Source organism: Pseudophryne corroboree, chromosome 6, assembly GCF_028390025.1.
Source record: "Pseudophryne corroboree isolate aPseCor3 chromosome 6, aPseCor3.hap2, whole genome shotgun sequence".
Classification (NCBI taxonomy): domain Eukaryota; kingdom Metazoa; phylum Chordata; class Amphibia; order Anura; family Myobatrachidae; genus Pseudophryne; species Pseudophryne corroboree.
The window spans coordinates 527,864,126-527,891,108 of NC_086449.1; the positions used below are offsets into that span (position 1 = coordinate 527,864,126).

The 26,983-nt window shown below is 44.1% G+C and overlaps 1 protein-coding gene across 1 annotated transcript in view; it reads left to right on the forward strand.

Annotated features, from left to right (window-relative positions):
• HMGA2 (high mobility group AT-hook 2) overlaps positions 1-26,983 on the forward strand; it is a 252,740-nt gene that overhangs the window by 54,007 nt on the left and 171,750 nt on the right. The window contains exon 3 of the mRNA XM_063930492.1: positions 5,433-5,483. Within this exon, the coding sequence (XP_063786562.1) occupies positions 5,433-5,483 (51 nt within the window). The remainder of the gene's footprint in view (positions 1-5,432; positions 5,484-26,983) is intronic.

Consider the following 26,983-nt stretch of genomic DNA (forward strand, 5'->3'; position numbering starts at 1 on the left):
CGCACCAGTATCACTCACACTCCATTAATTTTTTGGATTTGAACTTAGAGGTACGCAATGGACAAATATATACCACTAATCACACCAAGGAGGTAGGATCAAATGCCTACCTCCATTATTCTAGTGCACATTACCCACCCTGGAAAAAAAGCATACCCCGGAGTCAATTGATACGTCTTAGAAGAAATTGTTCTGATTTACAGTCTTTTGAACCACAAGCTAAACACATGGTAGATTCCTTTGAACATCGTGGGTACCCCACACCCTTACTCCATAAAACATTAGAAGAGGTGAGAGAGATAGATAGAGATCTATTACTATCCAAAGAAAAGATATTGAATAATAATTCAGAAATAGATAAAGAACATCATCTAGCCTTTATTACCACTTATAATGACCACTGTCCTAAGATAAAATCCATAATCAAGAAAAATTACAATATATTAAAACAAGATAACTTATTAAGGGACGCTCTTCCAATTAAGCCCACATTCATCTTTCGGAAGGGGCGATCCTTAAAGAACTCTTTAGCTCCGAGCTACTTAAGGCCTGAGAAAAAAACTACATTTATTAAAGATCCTTGGCTTTCTCCAATAATGGGTTTTTATAGATGTGGTGGCACCAGATGCATTACGTGCCAATACATAGAGAAAACACAATATGTTAAAACTGACAAAGGGGAAAAGCAAAACAAGATTAGAAGCCATATTAACTGCAATTCGACATATGTTGTGTATATTCTACAGTGCGGTTGCGGCCTTCATTATGTAGGCCGCACTACCAGAAAACTCCGCACTAGATTTCTCGAGCATCGCAGGAACATTTTAAACCGAGTATCCACACACAGTGTCTCCCAACATTTTAATGACCATCACAATGGCGACCCTAAAAGTCTCAAAATAATAGGGATAGAATACATCCCCATGACGAACAGGGGAGGTGACCGTTTCAAAAAATTGTGCCAACAGGAGGTTTATGCTGCTTTCACATCGCAAAACCTGCTTTTGAAATGGTATTTGAAACGGTTCTTAAAACGGGTCTGAGCAGTTAAACCCCTTTCACATCTCATGTTGTAACCAGTAAATTACCATTTCATTACCGTTTTGGTACCTTTCACACTGAACCCGTTTCACCCATAGAAAACAGTGGTTGTCATTATAAATGGACTTTTCTGGCCCACACATTATTAATAATTATTAATTAATTCATTATTAATAATTTGGATAGTCGTACGATGGAACCCAGCAGCTTGAAGCATTTTTGCTATGTTTTTATATATGAGGGTATCCTTGACTGTCCCAGTAATTTGGCAGCAGATTTCCTCATCCCCTCTGATCCTAAAGCAGCTCCCTCACCTCTTCATCACTCCAATTAGACATTTTATAATGGCTTTGCAGTCTAAACGTTTATAAAGCCACTCTCACATGTGTCTCTTGTGTTATCCAAGCTGTTTCCTGGTTGTGGCTGCTGACATCACACATGGAGACAGCCTATGACCTGCTGGGGCTTGCAAATACCGTTTCAGACCCTTTCACACTGCACAGTGAAATGGGACTGAAACGGGTAGGACCCTTCTTTTTTACCGTTTCAAAATACCGGTATTTTGAAAACGGTAAATTGAAGGGGACCCTTTCACATCGCAGCTTGACCCGTTTAGGAAGCCAGTTAAAACGGCAAAATACCGGGTACAAGCTGCGGTGTGAAAGGGGTATTACTGGATGTTTAGGATGGGTTCCATACACCCAGATGGCCTCAATGAGGCAGTGGAATTGAACATGATTATTTAATATAGAAATCAATACAATGTGGTTTCATATTCCTTTATCATAGAAACATGAACCTTTTTCTCTTTATAAATATTAAATCCAATCCATTACTCTTATGTATTTTTTCTGTATCAAAAATTCCTTCTTCCATAGATTAAGCTCTCTGTTTTGTAAATTGATGTTTCTAAACTTACCAGCCATAAGAATATCTCACTGTCACTGTTTGATTAATTTAGATTTATATGTAGCAACTTAAAATCTCCGGGCACTAAGCCACAGTATATATATTTAAATTAATTCATCACTTTTTGTACTTTCTCCACCCTGGGGAAAAAAATTTATAAATTACCAGTTCTTTCATATGTGGTGTAATGGCCCACTATCTACGATCAGGTCTTGTGAAAATTGACAGTATACCATTCATTATTATGAATTATATAGGATCTGTTTACATGCAGTTTGTAAATGGTGAGATAAGTTGACACAAAAACACTTTGGTGTGAAATATATAGAACCCAAGTGTCTCCAGTTGTGTATGGTTGCCATGGATACCGAATCAATAATTAATACAATTCTAACCTCCGGCTGTGAAGGACGCGCTAGTGAGGGTTTCCATGGAGACCGGCCTGCATGCTCAGCATACAGGATCATGCTTCCCGGCCGAGGAGGGCACGGCTAATAGGGCCGCATCGTCATGGTGACAGCCGAGGGGGGCGCGGCTAATAAAGCTGCGTCGTCATGGTGACGGTCGAGGAGGGCGCGGCTAATAGGGCCGCGTCGCCAGGGTGACGGACGGGGGTGGAAACGCTACCTCCGCCCGTCTCATTGGGGTGACCAGTTGTTTGCTCCGGGCCGCGTTGCTATGGCGACGGCCCGGGGATGATTATTGGTCACCTCACACGTCGCGTCACTTCCGGTTGCCGTTGCTATGCCAACGGCCCGGGCGTACACGCCGGATGTTTGAGACACCTCTAAAGGAGGAGGTAAAGAGAGAACTGAGTTAACTAGTAACAGCCAATATCACCAAACCAATAATTAATAATTAAAAATTAAAAAAGAAGGTAGAAAAGTCCTTCACTTTACACTCTGAAAGTATATCAGATTATATCACAACTATCATGTGATCTGTAGTCATATGACTGTACTGATCACATGATTCCCATTCAACCTATGAAATGATTGGAAATGTCGTGTGAACAGCAAATCCCAGTTCCATAACCAGATGTTCAATTTAAAATCCTGTAGCAAATGCAGGTAACATACGTACGAGATAAAAACGGCTTATCTGTCCACTGTTAGAAGTATCGGGTGAGCATCAAATCCCAATCCCAACGCGTTTTGTCCTTGAGCAGAGTACTTCTTGCTGTTCACACGACATTTCCAATTATGGATAGATAAGCTATCTAATTGTTTTTATCTTGTACGTTTGCTACCTGCATTTACGTCAGGATTGCTATATTAAATTTTGTTTATATTTGTATTCTGATAAGGTTCTGTATGGTTATTGGGACCAGCAAGGTTCCTAATTTCAGAGTCTTATGTGAATTTTAACTTCTTGAAAACAGTACACACTATGTTTGTCTTTTGTTTTCTAATTTACATGTCCTAAAGTGTCATCCGATCGAAGCTGCCCTCAAGGAGCTAAGTTGTTCTTCTTTTTTAAAAATTTTCACTTCACACCTCACAGGGTGAACTGGCTATACAATAATATCTTAATATACAAACACTATTAGGCGCTCTATTGCACTCTATTTTTTAAATATATATATATATATATATATATATATTTTGGCATTTCTGTGTTTTATAATTTATAAAGTATTTTAGACTTGGTACAAAGGGCCATTTGTACCAAGCATCCCAACAACGATGAGATACATCCCGCCACTTACTGGGTACATATTGGTGTTAATAACGCTGATATGTACCTATAAATGTGATTAAAGTTGCAAAGGACAGCTCTCCCAATAAAAAGTAGACTTTGTGATAGAAGGACTTCTGCGTCTGGGACCCGGGAGCCCTCCTGCACATGTACAGAGTGATGCGTGCCACCACAGGGGGGGGGGGGGGTTTCTGGGAGGGATCCTATTGGACCCCTATTAGCCCTATTAGGGACAATGCTAAAATAAGCCCATAGGCTTCTATTAGGTTATGGCATCACCCCCCGGGTCCAAGCTCCAGCATTTATCATATTATGAAGCTTGGTAAATACAGGATGGGGCCAAAACTTTTAACACAGCAATGAACCTAGCAGTTAAAACCCTGTATTGACAACAACATAAGCAGGAATTTTGCATTATCGTGTGAAATAATTTTGTACATTATTTTAACAGATCTGTAAAATATTGGCAGATTAATGTTTGGCTGACGAGTCTTATTTAGGAAGTTCATTTTCAGATAATGGCTCTGATTCTGAGGTGGGAGTAAAGCAAAAAAGTGCAAGTAACTGAACACCTGGACTAACCACGCTGCACTGAAAGGGGAGCAAATGCATATATGGTTTGTTTGGGTATATTTTTTTTTTTTTGTAGCCTACAAATATTAGACAGCTTTTTTTTAAACTGCAATTTAGATTTGACTTTGGACACACCCCTCCAAAACCTAACACTCTGCACAATTTAAATCTGGCCACCTGCAGTGCAGCATGGTTTTTCCAAATTGCACAGTTTCTTCTTCTTTCTTGCTTAGTCCCAGCTCAGAATTAGGACTGATATGATTTTATTTTGTCAAATTTGCATGTGAGCTGAATTTGGCCTGATATCTGAATGTATGTCACCCATATCTATAGTTTCTCATTTGCAGGGTGGATAATTCAGACAGAGCAGGTTACAGTGCAAATAGTTGCAATTCTGAACTTATATAAATGTTAAATCAGTTGAGTAATGATGTAATGGTTACTGAAGGTTTATTTTGTACATTTTCCTTGTTACATTTGGGCTCAGAGGATATGTTAAGTTAATTGTCAGTATTTAGCAATGTTGTCATAAACAAATATTTTTGTAAGGAGTAAAATAGTAACCATCTTTTATATAGCTAATCTCTTTTTAATTTTGTGTTCTGTTGTAATTAAAAAATATTGCTTTACAACTTTATAATTGTATATAATAACTGTTAAAATTTGGCTTTAGAATTTGCTAGCCAAATATTTATATTGTGCTGTATAATTCTTGATCTAAAATCAGGTTTAAGGCATTATTTTATAGAAAATAGCTTAGTAATCAGAAATAAAACTTTGCTAGTAAGGACTATTCTCAGTTTGGAATAGTTACTTTTTACTATTACGTAAAGATCTCTGTTAAAGAAAATTGCTTTTCTTATGTAACATTGGCAAGTGTGTACGCAGCCTGAATATTAGTGACTAGAATGCTATCATATGTCATCTTGCATACACTCTATAGACCTACATAGAATCCTACACAAACAAAAGCATATATTCCCACACCAGTTTAGTTTATTGGTAGTATATTCTATATTTTCACTTACTGAACTCTTTGCAAATATTGTCATGCAAAAACAGCAAGAAAAAGAAGATTAATATCTTGGAAGAGATGTTACTCTTCTTTATCTTGGTGTTTTTGTGCTACATAGAATCCTGCTTGTGTCTTCAAAAAGACCAATTTTATAAAGTCTACTAAAAATTGCTAATACAATTTATTTTTTTTCCAGAAAGAAGAGGGCAGTGGTGAAAAACGTCCAAGAGGGCGTCCTAGAAAATGGGTAAGAATTTGGCACTTTGAAAGTCTATATCTATTTTGACTTTAAATTTTGATAAGTCCGCTCTATAAAAACATTCAATTATTTCTATATTAATTATTAACATATATTTAATGTGCTGCCTAGGGTATATTATAGGTTATATAATTTCAGTAATTGTAGAAGTGCAGCATGAATAGTCCTTCTTTTTTATTTTATTTTATTTTATATTGTTTGCATTTTTTATGTGATATTGTACAGATTTACATCCATCATTTACGTTGACGTCGGCTGTTACAACCACTCGCAATGATAGTAGATCATTTTAGTGTGCAATGGAAATAAAGTATATTCTCTTAACTTGTCTTCAGATGATTTTCAGTGTTACACTGTCCTCAAATAAGGAAACAAATAAACGTCCAACCTACTAAAATGTTTATTACATGTGATGTCAAGGTGTTTTTTGTTTTTTTGTTTGTTTGGGTTTTTTTCACACTGTAGTTTCATAAATTATAGTACTTTGTACTTTTTAACAACATATTTGCCAGTATTCGCGTATTGTTTAAAAGTTTGACTTTTAAAAGCACTTTTGTTGTTTTGGGAACAAACAACTCCAGGTACAGCTCCAATATCTTTGGTTAATATGGTTCACAGCTATATCGAGAAAAATGTATATAGATAACGTGAACATCAGTATTTGTAACACCATGCTTGTGTATAAAGTACCTTTTAAGAAAGTGAAAGTAGAATGATGCCTGCGTGCCAGAGGTGGCGGAACAGTTTCTAATTCCTGTACTATCAGTACAAGAAAGTTGTGTGGTATTGGAGCGGGTTGGGTATGATATGCCAGCGATCGGGATGCCAGCTGTCAGAAGACTGATAGGGAGAATCCCAACAGGGGCTAGGTAAATATACGTACCCCTCCCCCCCCTAACTCTCCCTCTTCCGCGGGGATGCCTAAATCTAACCTCACCTCTCCCCACAGCCTAACCTCCCCCCTTCCCCCCCCCCCCCCCCCCACACACACACACACACAGCTTACCTGTCCGCGTCCCCAGCAAACTCTCGTTCAGGATTCCAGTGGTCGGAATTCCGAGCAGTGTTTGGATTCCCTATGCCAGTATTTCGACTGCCGGGATCATGACCGGATCCCATTGGAGCATTTGATTTTCCTACAGATGTGACCTCATACACTAAGCATCTTTATGCCATACAGCGCAAGATGCCCGGTGTGACTGAGGTAGCGCACTATATTTTTGTTTACATTTTACATCTTAGTTGCATCTCAGATGCAGCAAAAAAAAAACACTAGCGCTATAATAGAGAGGCTGTGACTTTAACTGGAGAGCAATTAATTTTACACACAGTCACAGACCGTAGCGGATTTACATAAGGCAACTAAAGCTGCTGCTTAGGTCCCTGCTGGTTTCAGGGGGGCCCGCCGACAAGGCTGTATAAAGTGCATTTCTGGAAGACTGAAACTGTACAAGAGCTGGGCTGACTGAATACTCCTGGCAGGCTGTCACTGATTAGACAGCTGTTGGGTGCCTGCTCCAGTGCATGCCTGTGTCTCCAGTCCTACAGTATTGTGCATGCGACCAGTCTCGACACGTGTGTATGACATCAGACATGCAGAGAGGAGCTGGGACACGCACAGAAAAAATGTGGTCGTCCAGTGTACTGTTTTACAGTATTTTTTATTTTTTTTGTCTTAAATTTAGTATAATATCCACCTATTGTACTTCAAATTCCAGTCAGGTGGGCCGGAGGCAAATATTTTGAGTACAGTTTATAACATCTGCCTGCTACAATCATTACTCGGTGGGAGGCACACACTGACTGGTGATATATCAATATGCTATTATACTCTATTTTAAGTACTACCGTTTATAGGAGATGCTAAAATCTGCTACAATCAGTGGGGCACTGATATATAATCAATACAGTCACCCTGATTGAGGGGTGTAATATTGGATATTATAAGGGATGGGGGACATGCTAGGCTACTACAATCAGTAAGGGGGTGTGAGAGGCACTATATCAATGCCTCCCCCTCTTCACTGATGGGAGGGGGGCACTGATTATATAATCAATAAACTGACTTATGTGTCTAATAATGGGTATTATAAACAGGACTGGAATGGCCCTGGGGAAACCTCCGGTGGGCCTCACTGCCTAAAGGCCCACAACATCCTCTAGAGATCAGGTACCAGACTGTGCACTTGTATGCACAAGACTATGATGTATTTCAAGCTTCTGTAGAGGATGGCTGCACCCAAAGTATGGGCCCCTAACACTGCATTCCCCCAGTGGGCCCTTCATGCACCAGTCTGACACTGATTATAAAATGATGTTATAATATATGGTGAGTGAGGGGGGATAATGAGTAATTAGGCGATGGGGCTTTCTATAATCAGTAAGCCTGGGTCACTTATATACAATGCAGGCAGTGAGTGAAGGTGTAATATTGGAGTATGAGGACCTGCAACAGTCAGTGAGGGGAGCATTGATCCAACATGCAGTAACTGAGTGGTGTAATAATGGAAATCAGAGGTGAGTGGACATGGTACAATCAGTGAAGGGGGAAAGTAATATACTGTGATAGAATATAAGGAGGAAAATCAACAAATTTATATAAGGGACATAAATTAGGAATGAGCATATAGTGCTATGGATTGTTTGAGGAGGGAGGCCCTAAATCGGTATCTTGCTTTGGGGCCCCATGAGAGGTCTACATCAACCCCTGGTCATAGATGATTCAAATCAGAATTTGATGAGGAAAAGTCTGACCTGGTCTCAATGGAGCTCTCTTTGCACAGACTCTGAACCAGGCACACAGATATGTACGAATGTTGCAAGCCCCAGTTGTCTGTTTACGCTAGCATTGCAGTTTTGTCTCTTCCAGTAATTATGAGAATAAGACGCACCTTTTTAAGTAAAAAAAAAAAAGACATTTGGCGGGCAACTGGCTCGCTGAGAGGGGCTCTATGGTGCAACTGAAGCCACAGTATAAAAGGACACATCTGTACCTTTCCTGCATCCTAGGAGAGAATGTATCATTGATCAGCACCTTGGAGAAGTATATCAGCAAAATGGGAGAGTCTCACACAAAGAACTACAAATCTACTACTGGGGGTGAGAAACCGTTCATACACGAAAGCATTTGGTTGATCGGATCTCTACACTTAGGGTGTGTACACACTGTGAGATATTTTCTTTCGATTTTGATTATATAGTCAAAATCGCAAGAAAAGTTAGTGCAGATCGCAAGGTGAAAGTCTCCTTGCGATCCCGATTCGATCCCGATGCGTGGTCTCGCCAGGTCGGCATCGCAAGAAAAGATAGACTGTGCAGGCAAGTCAATCCTTGCTAGATCGGTGTTCATAAAAACATGTCAATGACATCTCACATAAGCCAAAATCTCACATAAGCCAAAATCAGAAGCACACATAGTCCATATCTCAAGAAAAGTTAGTCAAAATCTGTGCTATCTGGGCTCCAGGGAGTTCAGGGGAAATCGCAAGTGAAAATCGGGCATAGCAAGGATCTCACCGTGTGTACACACCCTTAATGTCATTAAGTAATAATGTCATTATCAAATCCAGTGGTTCTCAAACTCGACCCTCAGGACCCCACACAGTGCATGTTTTGCAGGTCACCCAGCAGGTGCACAGGTGTACTCATTACTCCCTGACATGTTCTAAAAGATCCACAGGCGGAGCTAATTATTTCACTTGATTCTGTGAGGAGACCTGGAAAACATGAACTGTGTCGGGTCCTGAGGACTGAGATTGAGTACCTGTGATCTAATTCATCAGTGTTAATAGACCAAATATTTGTAAACCATGTAGTAGCTTTGTCCCGCAAGCTCAACAGTTTTTAATTTTCCAATAATTAGTATGACCATCCATTATACATGTGAATGAAATATGCTTTCTTTCACATAATTTCAGATGTAATTGATCACTTATACACAACCATTATAAAAATATATATCAAGTTCCATAGAATGTTTTTGTTTTTTTTTCTAAAAGATTGTTGCTAGTATTCATGGTGAAGTAAATGCTAGGTGAATGAGATCAGCTTTTTTATGCCTGCTTTGAAATGTCTATAAACATTATAAAAAAATAGACGACTTTGAAACTTACTGGTTATGGGTATAAAGACTAAATTGTGTAACAGCATGACTCCCACTTTAACTATAATTATTAATATGTTGTAGTAATAATTGTAGTTAAATATGTTGTATTTTAAAATGTGGAATGTTTTTTTTTTTAATGTACCACCTTGGTTAATGTAATTTGTGGCTGGTTGTACTGCTTCTCTCACTTATTCTGAAAAAGGGAAAATGTTGCAACCTGGTCAACAGACTTGATTTAAACAAAAGGAAATTTTAATGAGAAACCATGCATAGATAGACAATGGAGCCAATCCGTTCATTCCAAATGACTCCTCTCAGGACCAACAGTTGAGTGCAAGTGACAGGTGACCTCAAGTGAAGCAGATCATGGTAGAACATGCAGGGGCACATGACTATATATGCTATATGATATCTCTGGTTAAACACCTGTGTATATATAAATGTGATATATTTATGCCAAAACAGTGTCTATCAGGCCCCTAAATAATACTAACAAAAGAGCCAGTATCTATCTTAAAATTCTTTTTAAGCAACTGCTTTTCCATTTGGGCAAGGTTTTTCCCTGTAACAGTTTGTGTTTGCTTCTTGTTTTTCTTGAATAGTGCTTCTAATCTCTTTTTCACCGATTATGCATGGTTTTGTCCTTTCCATTTACCTGGAAACGATGAATCGGGCCAATATCGTTCTAGTATGTGCCCACCATATGGGTTAGATTTACTAAAACATTATGAGGAGGAGTTGCACCCTATCAGACTCAGGCAATCATTTAACTAGTACATTGTTGAAAATAAACTTCAGCTCTGTAGTAGATTTGCCCCTAATTGTTTGTGTTTGTCATTTTAAGCCAGAAGTGGGCAATTAAGTCAGCAGGTGGAGGGGGAAGCTAGGGAGACCACCTTCACATTTTTAAGTGAACAACCATGTGTTTCACTTTTTAACCATTGGTTGATGCACCCTCACATTTGACCTGGTGTAATTGTTTAATGTTGGTTTTTCTAATCATTGACATGAGAGCTGTTAATCTTTCAGGCCCATATACTTTTTAACAATGTTCTGCAAGTAACACCCAGGACATGGTCAGAACAAGTCATGTCCACGAGACATCCAATTCTATTACTAGTTATGCGTCAAAGTAGTATCTTGGGAAGAAGATATTACGATGATGAAGTATGCATAATCCCATCCCTTACCATGATCATTCACAAGAAAGCAATCAAATGTAGATTGCTGCAATTTTTTTCCAGAAATAGTGCAAACAATATCTTGGAATAGAGGAGTATCCTGGAGAGGACACAACTCCTGTTCCAATATTAAATTAAAACTGCCACCACAAAGAAAAATCCTTTCAACTATTATTTATGAAGTTTCTTTTACGGCTCAGCATATATTCTGTTGCGCTTTACAATTGAAACGTAATAGAACAAAACTGGGTAATAACAGACAGACCTATGGGGTATATTCAGTTAGGGTCAGATCCATTCCGACATGCATTTGTCTGAATGGATCCGACAACCCGTATTCAATCCCATCTCAATTCAACTTTAAAAAAGCGGGGACAGCGCGGGCAGACGGAGAAGAGCAGCGCTGCAGAAGGGAGTCTCACAGTCGCCAGACCTCACGTCTGTGTCCACCCGGCTCCAGCAAGCGTGACCTCACTTGCTGGAGCCGGGTGGACGCTGCCGTGAGCGGCGCGGCTGTGAGACATCCTGCTGCAGCGCTGTACTGTAGCGCTGCTCTCCCCTGTATGCCCGCGGCTATCCCCCGTCTCTCCGCGGCTCACCACCCCCTCTCCTCCTCTGGGTCTCACATCTCAATCTGACATTTTTTTATGTCGGACTGAGATGGTCGGAAACGGGGCCAAACCCTTTGAATTTGGCCCCGTTTCACTCAAAAGTACGTGAATCTGCAGCTATACCTCCGATTCACGTACTATTCGTATAGTCGAATTCCACGACTTGTCGAATAAAAACTGCAGGGATTGAATAGGTTGAATTACGATTCGACCTTAAAAAGTCGAAAACTGCCGTCTTTTCGACAGACTGCAGTTTTCGACCCTAATTGAATATACCCCATAGAGGTAAGAAGGCCCTGCTCACATGCTTACAATATATAGAATAAGGCAAATGTGTTTTTTATAAAACATTTATCAATCGCCTAAGAAACAAATATCTCTTTCATCTTTGTATGTATCTAAAAGCCTGATTAGAGTATACTGTGCAAAAGTGATAATAATCCCAGTGGTTTGTATAATCACCACTGTACAAAGTGGAATGTTATCGAATGCATGATCTCCCCATTTTTAAAATCTGAATCTTGTAAAAAGATAACCTTCGCCTAGTAATAATGGGATAGGATCTTTACTTGAGCAGCTATCTAAAACATTCGAGAAATGATTGTACAATTCATTTCCATTATTTAAATTGAGAACATTGGTGGTCATTCCGAGTTGTTCGCTCGTTATTTTTTTCTCACAACGGAGCGATTAGTCGCTAATGCGCATGCGCAATGTCCGCACTGCGACTGCGCCAAGTAAATTTGCTATGCAGTTTGGAGTTTTACTCACGGCATTACAAGGTTTTTTCTTCGTTCTGGTGATCGGAGTGTGATTGACAGGAAGTGGGTGTTTCTGGGCGGAAACTGGCCGTTTTATGGGAGTGTGTGAAAAAACGCTACCGTTTCTGGTAAAAATGCGGGAGTGGCTGGAGAAACGGAGGAGTGTCTGGGCGAACGCTGGGTGTGTTTATGACGTCAAACCAGGAATGACAAGCACTGAACTGATCGCAGATGCCGAGTAAGTCTCGAGCTACTCAGAAACTGCACAGAGATGTCTTTTCGCTATATTGCGAATCTTTCGTTCGCAATTTTAAGAAGCTAAGATTCACTCCCAGTTGGCGGCGGCTTAGCGTGTGTAAAGCTGCTAAAAGCAGCTTGCGAGCGAACAACTCGGAATGAGGGCCATTGAAAGGGCCATCCCCACATCACGGTAAAGAGGAAGGCAACAAGATAAGAATTTGTGACAAGTCTAATCACAAAGTAAAATAGGACTTGCCAAAATTGACCCCTACTGTGCATTGTGGATACAGAAAAGGCTGAGGAAAGGTGATGGGTAGACCACTCCTAATAATTATAAACTATATCATTCCTATTACATCTCCCATAACACCTTAGAATGTTAATGTAATCCCCTATCAATTAGAATATTCTATATGAACACTGGCCCCTTTCAAATCAGTCTTTCAGGAAAAGGGACCAGAAAATCCAAAACCTAAATTCCACTAGTAATTCGGGCTTTGGTTCCAGGAAAATGTCAGCAAATTATGTGTGACAAAAGAGAATATAATTACTATTAATAATTTATCACTGTATAATGTTTTTCAGCAGTAGCAGATCTAGATACTCAAACATTGTGGATCCATATGTAAAATACATTTCTGCAGCGGGGTACACTGGTATTCCACAGGGAATAACATTGGGGTGTAGAGTTGGATCTTGATCCGAGGCACCAACAGGCTAAAGCTTTGGTTGTTCCCAGGATGCACTGCACCGCCTCCTCTATAGCCCCACCTCCAGGCACTGGAGCTCAGTTTTGTAAGTTGGTGCCTGCAGTGCAGGTCACTAACAGATGGGGCTACGCTAAGCAGCCCTGAAAAGAGCTTTTTAGAAGACTTCAAGGGCTGCAGCGCTTTCTATGTCTTTATGACATGCTGTGCTGTGGCTCCCATCACCTCCCTCAGCGGCGCTGCATACTCCCGCGGCCGGGTTCCCGGGTACTTGCAGCAGAGATGCACCGGTTTTCAGGCACACCACCGCTGCTGCTCTCCAGGATCGCGTGGCTGCACTAAAGGGAGGAGGTAAGAGGGTCCCCCAGGTGGCACCCGACAGTAAATCGCAATCCGGTCACCGTCCCAGGAGATGGACCGTGCCGCTAGCATGGACACTGTGCCGCACAGGGACCCCTCTATATCCACCAGGGCAGGGAGTACAGGTCGGATTTACTAAAATCCGTTTACAAAAGGCTCCACAGTGCCCGGTAGTGAAGTCCAGCATAGGGGATAATGCGCTGTCCTGTAGCCCCTCCCCCAGCTCCAGGCGCCATCTACTGCTGGTGTTCCCGCCCTGGAGCTGCAGTTCTCTCTCCTTCACTCCCTGACAGAGATTTTGGTGCCATTACATAGCCAGGACTGCTGGGCACTGTCTCCTCTGTAAATCCGCCTGTATCAGCGCTGTGCATTTACAGTCACTTAAGTATTCTACATGTCATTTTAGACAGTGTTAGTTAAGAACAAGTGTACTGCTATCTGAATATTTAGTACAAGTGTTCTGTGATATACATCCAGTGTTGACTGTGCATTGTTAGATCTGTATGTAATTTACTAATCCAGTGCAGTTTTATTGTTTATCTGTAATAATTCCTGAATTGTACCTGTGACTGAGTGTGCCTGTGGCTGCTGTGTGGATTCCATTCTTGTGTATCACACGTATTGCTATCACTATATTCTGTACCCTGGGGGCTAAGTGCGTCAGGGTCTCATATAATATATAATGCTACACAGGGTATACTGTTTTTGTATATTTCACTGTGTGTTTCAGTCACCCCACACCGCTTAAATTCTCTGTTTTTGCTCAGTGTTTACTGTCACATAACAGGGGATTCTTTTCTGCAGGTATTGTGTTTGTCTGGCTATATTGTACTGTAACGCCCTAAGGCCACATCCCATATAATGTCTGCTACACAGGGCGGGACATCCGTGGATGCTCCTGCATCATGCAGTGCTGTCGCCATGGATTTTCCGGTGGGGGAAGTGTTAGCTGCTGGTTCAGGCGCTTGGTGCCATACATCCCCCAGTCCACCTGCGGCAACGGTGGCCAATCAGAATCCACCTTGGGCAGCATTTTCAAATATGCTGACCACACTTGTAACACGTCTTACGCCCCCATGTGCGGATACTCGGTCTACCCAGTTACAACAATTAAATCAATCTTTGGTTAGACAAAAGTCTACCGCACGCCAAGTGGTCATCTAAGTGGGCCATTTCTAACTCACAATCCACTAATAATTCAGATAATTCTTCCGACGAGGATAGGGACTATACTGACCCGTCAGACACTGATACAGTTGCTTCTGACGAGGAATCTACAACCCAGGTTAATGATCCTGACCTAGTGGAGGCTATCAAGCCGATTCTACAGATTGATGATGACATTGAGCCCCCTGCTACGTCTAAGAAACCTGATAAGTTCAAATGTCAGAAGGTTGCTAAAGTAGTTTTACCACATTCTGACCTTTTAATTGACATACGTCGGGAATCCTGTTATCTCCAGGAAAGAGGTATTCCCTGTCTAAAAAGATGCTAGCTCATTATCCTATCGCCGCAGAGTTGAGTAACAAGTGGGAAATTCCACCACCGGTGGACTCTCATGTCGCCCGTCTTGTGGTGTCATCTACTCTGCCTGTTACCACTATCGCCTCACTGAAGGAATGGAGAGATGCCTGCTGTACATAGACCCACTATGGCGGCCTCTTGGGCTGCAAAAGGAATTGAAGCATGGGTTCAGGCAATTGAGGATGAGCTGCCTCTGGATTTTTCTGACACTGCCAGACAATATCTGTCGTATATTACCACAGTCTCTCACTATATTCAGGACGCGGCCTCTGATGCAGGCATCGTGGCGGCCAAGGCATCTACTACGTCTATCCTGGCTTGCCGGATTCTGTGGTTGAGGTTCTGGAAAGTGGTCCTGGACTCCAAAAAGACCTTGGAGGTGCTCCCTTTTAAGGCATACTATTTGGGGAGGATCTGAACAAGATTGTAATTGACTTGGCGACAGCCAAGACTGCGTTTCTCCCAAGTACTAATCCTTCTACTCCGAAGGCTAAGAGTGCAAATTTTCATTCCTTTCGCTCTCCAGGTAAAGCAAAAGGTCAAGCTTACCCGAGACAGGCTCGTACTTCCAAAACCACTAAACTCAAATCTAAACAATACTGGGCCGCCCGTCAGCTTACTTCCAAAAAAGAGAAGCCTGCTGCATGACAGGGAGGGCCTCCCCCTGGGGGACCCCAGGGTGGGAGGCCGACTTCTGCAGTTCTCCCAGGCCTGGTTAAAGACCACTTCAGACGCCTGGGTGTGGGAAGATGTCTCTCACGGGCCCGCAATCTCTTTGAAGAGACGTCCCCCTCGCCAGTTCTGTTCAATGGTTATACCCTTGGATCCATTGAAAGCACAAGCTCTACACCTGGTTGTACAATCCCTCCTGGAAACAGGAGTGGTAGTGCCGGTACCTCTGTCCCAGAGAGGCAGGGGCTACTATTCGACCCTGTTTCTAGTTCCGAAACCAAATGGGTCTTTCCGGCCTATCCTCAACCTCAAGTCATGGAACAAGTTTGTGAGAGTGTCCAAATTCCGTATGGAAACCCTGTGCTCTATTGTGCTGGCCATGGAACCCGACGACTATATGGTATATGGACATATAGGATGCTTATGCTCATACTTATTCCCATTTCGCATCAGCAATATCTGCGGTTTGGTATTAGCAACCTACATTTTCAATTCCAGGCTCTGCCATTTGAACTGGCCACGGCACCTCGGATTTTCACCATGTCATGGCCGTGATGACGGCTTTCCTCCGTCGTTGGTGAATCAGGATCCTGGTGTATCTGAACGACTTGCTGATTCTGGCGAACTCCCAAGATGTCCTCCTCAGTCAACTGGAGATGTAGGTCCAATTCCTACAATCCCACGGGTGGCTCATCAATTGGAAGAAGTCCTCACTGGTCCCTGCTCGGAGCATGGTGCACCTGGGGGCACTGCTGGACACACAGCCAAAGACTGTTTCTTTCTCCAGAGAAGATCCTGAAACTTAAGGACAAGATCAGACACTCCCTCTCTCGCCCAAGAGTATTGATACACTCGGCGATGCAAGTACTAGGCCTCATGACGTTGGCCTTCGACATGGTAGAGTACGCTCAATTTCATTCCCGCCCTCTGCAGAGATTAATCCTTGCCAGGTGGGTCGGATTGCCCCATCGGATCAGGTCTCAAAGGATTTCCTTAAATCCGGAGGTATGTCGGTCACTGAGCTGGTGGCTAATGGACCGACGGTTAAGCAGGGGCCATCCCTTCTGGATCTCCAACTGGGTCCTCCTGACAATGGACGCCAGTCTGCGGGGTTGGGGCGCGGTGTTGGAGCAACACTCACTCCAGGGTCGATGAACCAAGGAGGAATCTTTGCTCCCGATAAACATTCTGGAACTGCTGGCAGTGTTCAATGCGTTGACACTTGCCCTGCCTCTGGTACAGAACAGGCCTGTTCAAGTACAATCAGACAACACCACCACCACGGTGGCGTACATAAATCATCAAGACGGCATTCGAAGCCGCATGGCAATGATGGAAGTGTCAAAAATCCTTCAATGGGCGGAACGCCATCTGCCAGCAATATCGGCAGTGTTCATTCTGGGAGTCCTTATCTGGGAGCAGACTTCCTCAGTCGTCTAGACGTACACACCAGAGAGGGGAGTCTTCATCCGGAAGTCTTTCAACTTCTAGTGGACAAGTGGGCCTACCAGATGTAGACCTGATGGCGTGTCGACACAATCACAAGGTTTCGGTCTTCGGAGCAAGGACAAGGGATCCTCAAGCAGCGTTCGTGAATGCACTGGCAATTCCATGGAACTTTTGGCTGCCATACGTGTTCCCTCCAGTGTCACTCCTGCCCAGAGTAATACGGAAGTTCAAGCAAGAAGGAGGAATTCTACTTCTAGTCGCTCCAGCGTGGCCCAGACATCATTGGTTCTCAGATCTGCAGGGTCTCTCGATCGAGCGTCCTCTTCTACTTCCTCAACGCCCAGACCTCCTCGTTCAGGGCCCTTGTGTCTACCCATACCTGGCCAGACTGGCTTTGACGGCGTGGCTCTTGAAGCATCACTCCTGAGAGCCAAAGGATTCTCTGAGGCAGTCATTCAAACTATGTTAAAAGCCCATAAACCAGCTTCCGCTCTGATTTATTACAGGGTCTGGAATTATTACTTCACCTGGTGTGATGGTAAGAATTATGATGCATATACTTTCAGAACTTCCAGACTTTTGGCTTTTCTACAACAAGGCCTGGACGTATAGGCCCTACACACTGGGCGATAATACTCAAAGATATGAACGAGATACCGTTCATATCTTTGAGTGTGGAGGAACCAGCGATGAACGATGCGCGGCCCCGCGCTCATTCATCGCTGGTGCCCTGTCGCCTGTGCATGCAGGCCAATATGGACGATCTCGTCCATATTTGCCTGCACTTCTATAGAGCCGGGTGACGGGGGGAGTGAAGAAACTTCACTGCCCCCCACCCCCGCCGCCGGGTCGGCCGTATCTGCCGTCGGGCAGCTCGGCGGCGGATCGCTCAATGTGTGGGGCCTTTTAGGCCTTCGTGTGGTCTCCCTCAAGATCCATATATCTGCCTGGTCGGTGTGGTTTCAGAGGAAAATTGCATCTCTTCCTGCCGTTCACACTTTCACTCAGGGTGTTTTATGGATTCAGCCTCCCTATGTCCCTCCTGTGGCTCCATGGGATCTGTCTGTTGTTCTGAATGCCCTACAAGAGTCTCCATTTGAACCTCTTGAGTCTCTGGACCTTAAATGCTTTACACTTAAGGTCATTTTTGTGTTGACTATTGCCTCTGCTAGGAGGGTGTCGGACTTATGTGCTTTGTCCTGTCGCCCACCCTTTCTGATTTTTCACCGTGACCGGGCAGTTCTTAGAACTCGCCCAGGTTATTTGCCTAAGGTGGTATCGTCTTTTCACCTTAACCAGGAGATTGTGGTTTCCGGCCTTCATCTCTTTTGGTTTGTCCTCCAAAGTGCGATCTTTGGATGTGGTACGGGCTCTCTGTATTTATGTGGAAAGGACTGCCTCTATCAGGAGGTCAGATTCCCTTTTTTTTGTTTTTGATTTTCATAAACGTGGCTGGTCTGCGAATAAGCAATCCTTGGCCAGAGGAATTAGAATGGTGATTGCACAAGCGTAAGTGCAGCCTGGATTCCCAGCTCCTGCTGCTATCAATGCCCATTCTACTCCATCTGTTGGACCTTCTGCGGACGCGCCACGGCGGGCCACCCAAGAACAATTGTGCAAGGCAGCTTCATGGTCCTCAGTGAAACACGTTCATTAGGGTCTATGCCTTTGTGCTGTGTGCAAGAAACAACATCGGCACCCCCATATTTAAAATAGGCCCAGTGTGTGCCTACGGCGCGTGGCAAAATAATAGGGGCGTGGCTTCATGAGGAAGGAGCGTGGCAACAAAATAATACCAATTCATATTACACTGCACAATAGTCTCCATTATTCAAATTACGCTGCACAGTAGCTCCACTTACACACATTACACCAATTAGAGCCCCTTTTACACATTACTCCAGGTAGAGCCCCTATCACACATTACACCAGGTAGAGCATCCTTTTATACATTACAACAGGTAGAGCCTCCTTTTACACATTACAGCAGCTAGAACTCCCTTTTACACATTACGAAGGTAGAGTCCCCTTTAAACACATTATGGCAGCTAGAGCTTCCTTTTACACATTACGCCAGGTAGAATGCCCTTTTACATATTACGGCAGCTAGAGTCCCCTTTTACATATTACAGCAGCTAGAGCTCCCTTTTTACACATTACGGCAGGTGGAGTCCCTTTTTACACATTACGGCAGCAGAGTCCTCTTTTAAACATTATGGAACGGAGTCCCCCTTTTTACACATTACGGCAGGCAGGCTCTCCTATTTACACATTACACCAGACAGAGTCCCCTTTTACACAGTACAGCAGCAGATTCCCCCTTTTTACACATTATGGCAGGCAAAGGGAGGGAAGGGGAGAGCAAGAGAAAGAGAGACAGACAGAGCGAGTGTTATACTTATGTTTGCTCCGGGGCAGCAGGATCCACTGGCCAGCAGTCCTCTTGTCCTTCCTGTCCTAAGCTGCAGCTCTTCGCAGTACAGGGTTGTGGTCGTTAGCTTGACATGCATTAGGTCGACAGGTTCATTAGGTCGACGTGCAAGGTCGACAGGTCAAAAGTTCGACATGAGTTTTTCACAATTTTTTTCCCTTTAATTTTTGACCTTTTTCATACTTTACGATCCACGTGGTTTGCTCGCCATGCGAGGGGACGCGGTGCACTAATTGGGGTTACCCGTCGCTGTACGAAGAAAATGACACCAAAAAAGTCAAAGGTCGACCTTTTGACCTGTCGACCTTGCACAAGTCGACCTAATGACCCTGTCGACCTACTGCATGTCGACCTTTAGTGGTCGACCCAATTCATGTCGACCTAATGTATGTCGCCCCAACAACCCATACCCGCAGTGCAGGGCACCTGTGGGTGGGCTGGGGACAGACTGGGAGAGATGTCATCTCTCCCAGAAGACACGGGCAGAGAAGGGGGAGCAGGGAGCCGGGGCGGACGAGCTGCAGCATTACCTGGCTTTATGTGAGAGAGGTAGCTGCAGCTGAGGGGCGGTTTGGCACGGGTGATATACACGGCGGGCGAGTGGCCGGGCAGACCCCACATAATGCGGCAGCAGCACGGGCCAGCAGGTGTTCCCAGTGGAGTGCGCCCACAGGGCATATGTGCTGTGTGCCAGGCAACACTGGCATGCACCTAGTTACGGCCTTGCACAGTCCCTACACACTCACAGCCTGTCCCCTCCAGTCACTACACACAAAGCCTGTCCCCTACACGCATAGTCTGTTGCCCCAATCCACACACAGGACCAAGGACCTAAAGACGAGTGACTACACAAGCTGCTTTCAAACAACAGCTCCCTGCCGCTACACGTGCAGCTCCACAAATCCGGCACCTACCCGGTGACGTCATCTCCCTGCAGCTCACTGGACGCAGCAGACGAAAGTATGGGAAGCCGCGGTCAGTCTGGAACATCAGCTGAGAAGAAACCGCTGCCCATCATAGCGGTGTGGAAGGTAGGGTGAGTCATCAAAGAAGTGGAAGCGCTTAGCGGACTGGTCTGACACTCACTTTCTGAAAAAAGTGGTTGTAAACGTTATCTAACAATTTTTTTATTTTTTTTACGTGTGCCATAGAACAAATATAACTCACACACATACACATGTTAAGCGCTCTTACCAAAAAAATCTGAATTTCCACTTAAAGGAGCAACTACACATTTTACAAGTGCAGGGCTATATCTACATTCATTCCACACCCTGTCCCCTCCAGTCACTACACACACTGTCTGTTCCCCCAATGCGTGCACGCGCGCACACACACACACACACACACACACACACACACACACACACACACACACACACACTGTCCTCTACATGCAGTCTGTTCCCTCAATCCACACACACACACACACACACACACACACACACACACAGCCTGTCCCTTACACACACAGTCTGTTTCTCCAATACACACACACTCAGCCTGTCCCCTACAAGCAGTCTGTTCCCTCAATCCACACACACACACACACACACACACACACACACACACACACACCCTGTCCCCTATACACACACGCACACAGCCTGCCCTACAGACACACGCACACAGCCTGTCCCCTACACGCACAGTATGTTCCCCAAATCCACACACACGCACTCACTCTCCCCACCCTACCCTGTTCCCACAGTTTTACCTCCAGAAGAGCTGAGGGATGCAGACACTACAGACCACAGGCAAGGTCAGGGGCGTGGCCTAATCACCGACCTGTGGCCATGCCCCCTTTGAGGGAAAAACTATACAGTAATCGCCGGACGGCCTGGCAGAGGAGGTACAGGAAAACTGAAAACTCACCCGGCCTCACGATCTGCTGACGGGTGCTCTAGTTACTGAGACTTCTGGACACATCGAGCAGTGCGGACCTGCAGGTGTTGCCAGCGGTCCTGCGCCCTCAGTGCACATGTGCTGTGTGCCAGGCACCGCCGGCATGCACCTAGTTATGGCCCTGCCTTTGATACTTCCGCCTCCCAGGATGCTCCTTTGGACGCCGGGTTCTTGTGCCCGCTACTGTGCGTCCCCTCCCATGAGGAACTGCTGTAGGACATCCCCAATGTTATTACCTGTGGAATACCAGTGTACCCTGCTGCAGAAAAGGAGATTTCTGGCAGACTTACCATTGTTAAATCTTTCTGAGAGTTACACTGGTTTCCACAGGGCGCCCACCCTGACGCACTTAGCTTCTTTCGGTTTGTATGGCATTAGCCGCTAGTCCCTTCTCCTGTGGTGAGAATGTGGTTCTATGTGACTAACATCTACCGTCTCTCTTACCTGCTACTGCATTGGACTGGTTAACAAAACTGAGCTCCAATGCCTGGAGGCGGGGCTATAGATGAGGCGGTGCAGTGCATCCTGGGAACAGTCAAAGCTTTTGCCTGTTGGTGCCTCGGATCAACATCCAACTCTACACCCCAATGTTATTCCCTGTGGAAACAAGTGTACCTCGCAGAAAGAGATTTGACAATGGTAAGTCAACCATAAATCTCCTTTTTTTTTTTTTTTTTTTTTTTACCATATCTTCATGGCTTTATAAATAAATAAATATTAAGGTAATATATAATTAAATGCATCATTCATAATACACTTCTGGAACAAAAAAAATACAGAAATATTAGTGAAAGAGAAAATGATTAAACCATCATAAGATCTAAGATATCAAAGCATAAAAATCTCCCATAGGTGGCTATCAACTTGACACAACGTAGAACTTGAACTATGTCAACAGTCAGATGTGTTCCTCTGAATTAATCCTTAAACTCGATAACCTCCTTATAGTACATGAAATAAATAACTTTGTATCTCAATAGACTTGCAAGGATTTCAGCAGACCTATGCATGGTGTAAATAATGCATTCAAAATTTCCGTACATCTGAAAATTTAATTCTAGCGGCAACTAGAAGTGATGGTGGTGAGTTTCCACTGTCAGAAGAGCAACATGTTGTCAACTTTGGAGATTTATTTTGCAATTCTGTAGGGCCAAACATTCCAAGGAGTCTCTGGAAAGTCATTGTCTTGGTCTGCTTTTTAATCTACTGCCACAGATCTGGTAGCGAAATATTGAAATAAATAGGACAATGTTTGGTTTGCCAGAAGGAAGAAGAAACTGTAACTTACAACCTTGCTAGAAAAGAGATGTAAGGGGGAAAAAATAAAATCATTAGTTTCTAAACCTGAAACCAGGAGAAATCCTACAAAACTGTAATCTTTTGATTTCCAGTGTAGTGTCTTCAGGAATCTAGCTTTGCAGGGTATATCGTCAATGATAGGATGAGAGCAAACATGGCAAATTATCTATCCCTGTTCTTATAAAATAATCCCTGAGGCTTTAGTGGTGGTACAGTCTTGCATTTAACTGAAGGCAGCTCTTAGCAAAGTGTTGAAAAGTTTAGTTAATGTATTTCATGTTTTTTTTTATTTTGATGCACAGGTTTTCTCCTCTCTAAGGGCTCCATTTAGGATGTAGTGTTTTTAACATCTTTCTATAGCTTTTTTTGCTTATTTAAGTGGAGAGATACATCAGAGAAATACCCAATTTCTCTTGCAATCTCTCCATTTTCACACTATACATATCTCCAGAGCCTATAAAATAAAATGGAATGAGTCCCAAGGTGCAAACAATCCCTTATGCACCTGTAAAATAAGGATCAGTAAATCATTTGTGACCAGCTAAATGATAAAATAACAGGTAAGTTCCAGAAAAATATTCACCTGTCCTGTTCAAGTCCACAGTTCTCAGCTCTTCTTATTTTCAATAATCCTTTAGATCCACCACATGGCATGAGTGCAAACTTTCTCTCCCTGGATCCGGAACAACAGAAGATCCTCTTGCACTGAATAGGGAGTCAAAAGACACGCATTATTGTAGTCTGTAAACAATGGATACCACCTTATATGTACTGCCCAAGTGGTAAATAGAAGACTAAAAAGCGATTCCAGAAGAAAAACATTGGTCGCCAAAAGTAGCTGGTGATGAAAGGAAACTCACAAAGGGCGCAGAGTTGATCGCAGCAGCAAATGTGTTAGCAGTTGGGCAAAACCATGGGGATCATTCCGACCTGATCACACGCTAGGATTTTTCGCTGCGATCAGGTCAGAACTGCGCATGCGTATGCACCGCAAGGTGCAGGCGCGTCGTATGGGTACAAAGCGGATCGTTGCTGAGCGATGGATTTTACGAAGAATCCATTCGCACAGCCGATTGCAAGGAGATTGACAGGAAGAAGGCGTTTGTGGGTGTCAACTGACCATTTTCTGGGAGTGGTTGGAAAAACGCAGGTGTATCCATGCGTTTGCAGGGTGGGTGTCTGACGTCAATTCTGGCCCCGGACAGGCTGAAGTGATTACAGCGGTCGAGTAAGTTCTGAGCTACTCAGAAACTGCACAAAACGTTTTTGTAGTGTTCGGCTGCACATACGATCGCACACTTGCAAAGCAAACATACACTTCTTTATAGGTGGCATCTATCTGTTCGCAGCGCTGCAAAAAATAGCTAGAGAGCGATCAACTCGGAATGACCCCCCATGTGCACTGCAGAGGGGGGCAGATACAACATGTGCATAGAGAGTTAGATTTGGGTGGGGTGTGTTCAAACTGAAATCTAAATTGCAGTGTAAAAATAAAGCAGCCATTATTTACCCTGCACAGAAACAATATAACACACCCAAATCTAACTCTCTCTGCAAATGTTATATCTGCCACACCTGCAGTGCACATAGGCCCTCATTCCGAGTTGATCGGTCGCAAGGCGAATTTAGCAGAGTTACACACGCTAAGCCGCCGCCTACTGGGAGTGAATCTTAGCTTCTTAAAATTGCAACCGATGTATTCGCAATATTGCGATTACTAACTACTTAGCAGTTTCAGAGTAGCTCCAGACTTACTCTGCCTGTGCGATCATTTCAGTGCTTGTCGTTCCTGGTTGACGTCACAAACACACCCAGCGTTCGCCCAGGCACTCCCACCGTTTCCCCGGCCACTCCTGCGTTTTTTCCGGAAACGGTAGCGTTTTCAGCCACACGCCCCTGAAACGCCGTGTTTCCGCCCAGTAACACCCATTTCCTGTCAATCACATTACGATCGCCGGAGCGAAGAAAAAGCCGTGAGTAAAATTACTTTCTTCATAGTAAAGTTACTTGGCGCAGTCGCAGTGCGAACATTGCGCATGCGTACTAAGCGGATTTTCACTGCGATGCGATGAAAAATACCGAGCGAACAACTCGGAATGAGGGCCATAGTTTTGCCCAACTGCTAACATATTTTCTGCTGCAATCAACTTTGAATTACCCCCAAAGTGAACAAATATACGGATAAAAATTTAGACCAGATCTCTTTGGTTATCTGCTTACTATAAATCTTGAGATTCCGCATACAGCGGTTTATTTTCCACCGCACTCATTTGTTCAGTAATATCTAGTGGTCCTCATAAGAAGTGTACAAACAAATACAAAGAAGAGCTGAGAAATGTGGACTTCTTAAATAGGACTAGTGAATTATTTTCTGGAATTTGACCGAGCACCACTTACCGGTTATTTTATCACCTAACATCTCCACAGCCTGCCATGGGGGTGTGCAGTTTGTTACATTTATCAACTTTAGGATGAAGTTAGCCTATACTCTTCAAAGCTGGAACCCCAATCCCGGATAATCTGCACGGTATCTTTTCCTGGTCATGTCTCACTTTGCATGTTAACGCCTCATGTTAAACTGCAGCAATACAAGTCCATATGAATAGGACATCACAATTTGTATATAATGGTCCCCTTAGTCATACAGATATTATTGATTTATGCATAGTCTGCCTGCTTGCTGCCTGTTCTATGTAAGGATAAAGTAGAGCCGATAAGTTTTTCTTGAGACACTACACCTGAGAAGCACTAGTACAGCTGTGTCATTTTTTCTTTAATGTAGGAGGTCTTCATAGTGTTAAGTAACACGGCAATGTTCAGTTTCCTGTAGACCGAAGCTTTGAATTTGGTGAGGTTTTAGTGTTGGCCTGTGTGGGCATCTTTCGCTGTTGCTGGCTTTTTTCTTTACCAGTTACTTTGCTGTGTTGGGAGATATTTATGGTGTAACTGATCGGGGTCACTTGTAATCACCTTCTAAAGTAGCAGTCCTGTCTAAAGAAAATTAAAGGTGTGTGTACATGGTGAGCAGTGCCGTATCTAGGCATTTTAGCGCTGTGTGCAAGAAACGGCATTGGTATCCCCCCCCATGCAAGATAGGGGCAGTGCGCGCTGCAGGTACGCAAGAAATATATAGGGCGTGGCTTCATGGGGAAGGGGTGTGGCCACAAAATAATACTAGTTCATACTACGGTGCACAGTAGTCTCCATTATTCAAATTACGCCACACAGTAGCGCCACTACACCAGGTAGAGCCCCCTTTTACACATTACGGCAGCCAGTCCCCTTTTTTAAACACTACGGCAGACAGCGTGCCCCTTTTTACACAGTACGGCAGACAGCGTGCCCCTTTTTACACACTACGGCAGGCAGCGTCCCCCTTTTTACACATTGCGGCAGACCGTCCCCCTTTTTACACATTGCGGCAGACCGTCCCCCTTTTTACACATTGCGGCAGCCAGTCCCCCTTTTTACACATTGCGGCAGACAGAATAGATAGAGAGATAGATAGACACTTACCATCTCTCCCCGCTGGCTCAGGCTCCTCAGTGCAAGCTCCTCGGTGCTGGCAGATCCCAGGCAGAGGAGGAGGAGGGAGGGGGCCTGGAGCCGCAGCAACGCTATGTAATTGGTAGAGGCGCTGCTGCAGCTGTCCCTCTGCTTCAGCATTGGCTGCCCACCGCCGCTGTGAATCCTGGCATGAGGGAAGCGAATCCCAGCATTCACAGTAACGCCGGGCAGCCAATGTGGAAGGAGAGGGACTGCTGCGGCGGCGCCTCTACCAATTATATAGCACTGCTGTGGCTCCAGTCCCCCTCCCACCTCCTCCTCCCCTGTCTCCGGCGCTGCTGCTCTCCTCCAGCGTGGTGCACGGGGGCACACAGCCCAGCACAGGCGACTTGTAATGAGTCAGTTTGACTCATTACAAGCCGCTGCCCGTTGCACCCTCAGGACAACTGCGCTGTGTGCCAGGCACACCTTGCACACACGTAGTTACGGCTCTGACGGTGAGATCATTGCTATGCTTGATTTTGACTATGCAATTTCTCTTGAACCCCCCCAGAGCCCAGATAGCACTGTACTTTCAATTTTTACTATGTACGATTTTGACTAAGTGCCAATTTTGTGTATACTTTGTACTAGATAGTACAGTAGATAGTCAAGATTGACTTGCTTGCACAGTGTATCTAGCCTTGCGATACCGACCCAACGGGAGTGCGCATCGGGATCGAATCTGTATCGCAAG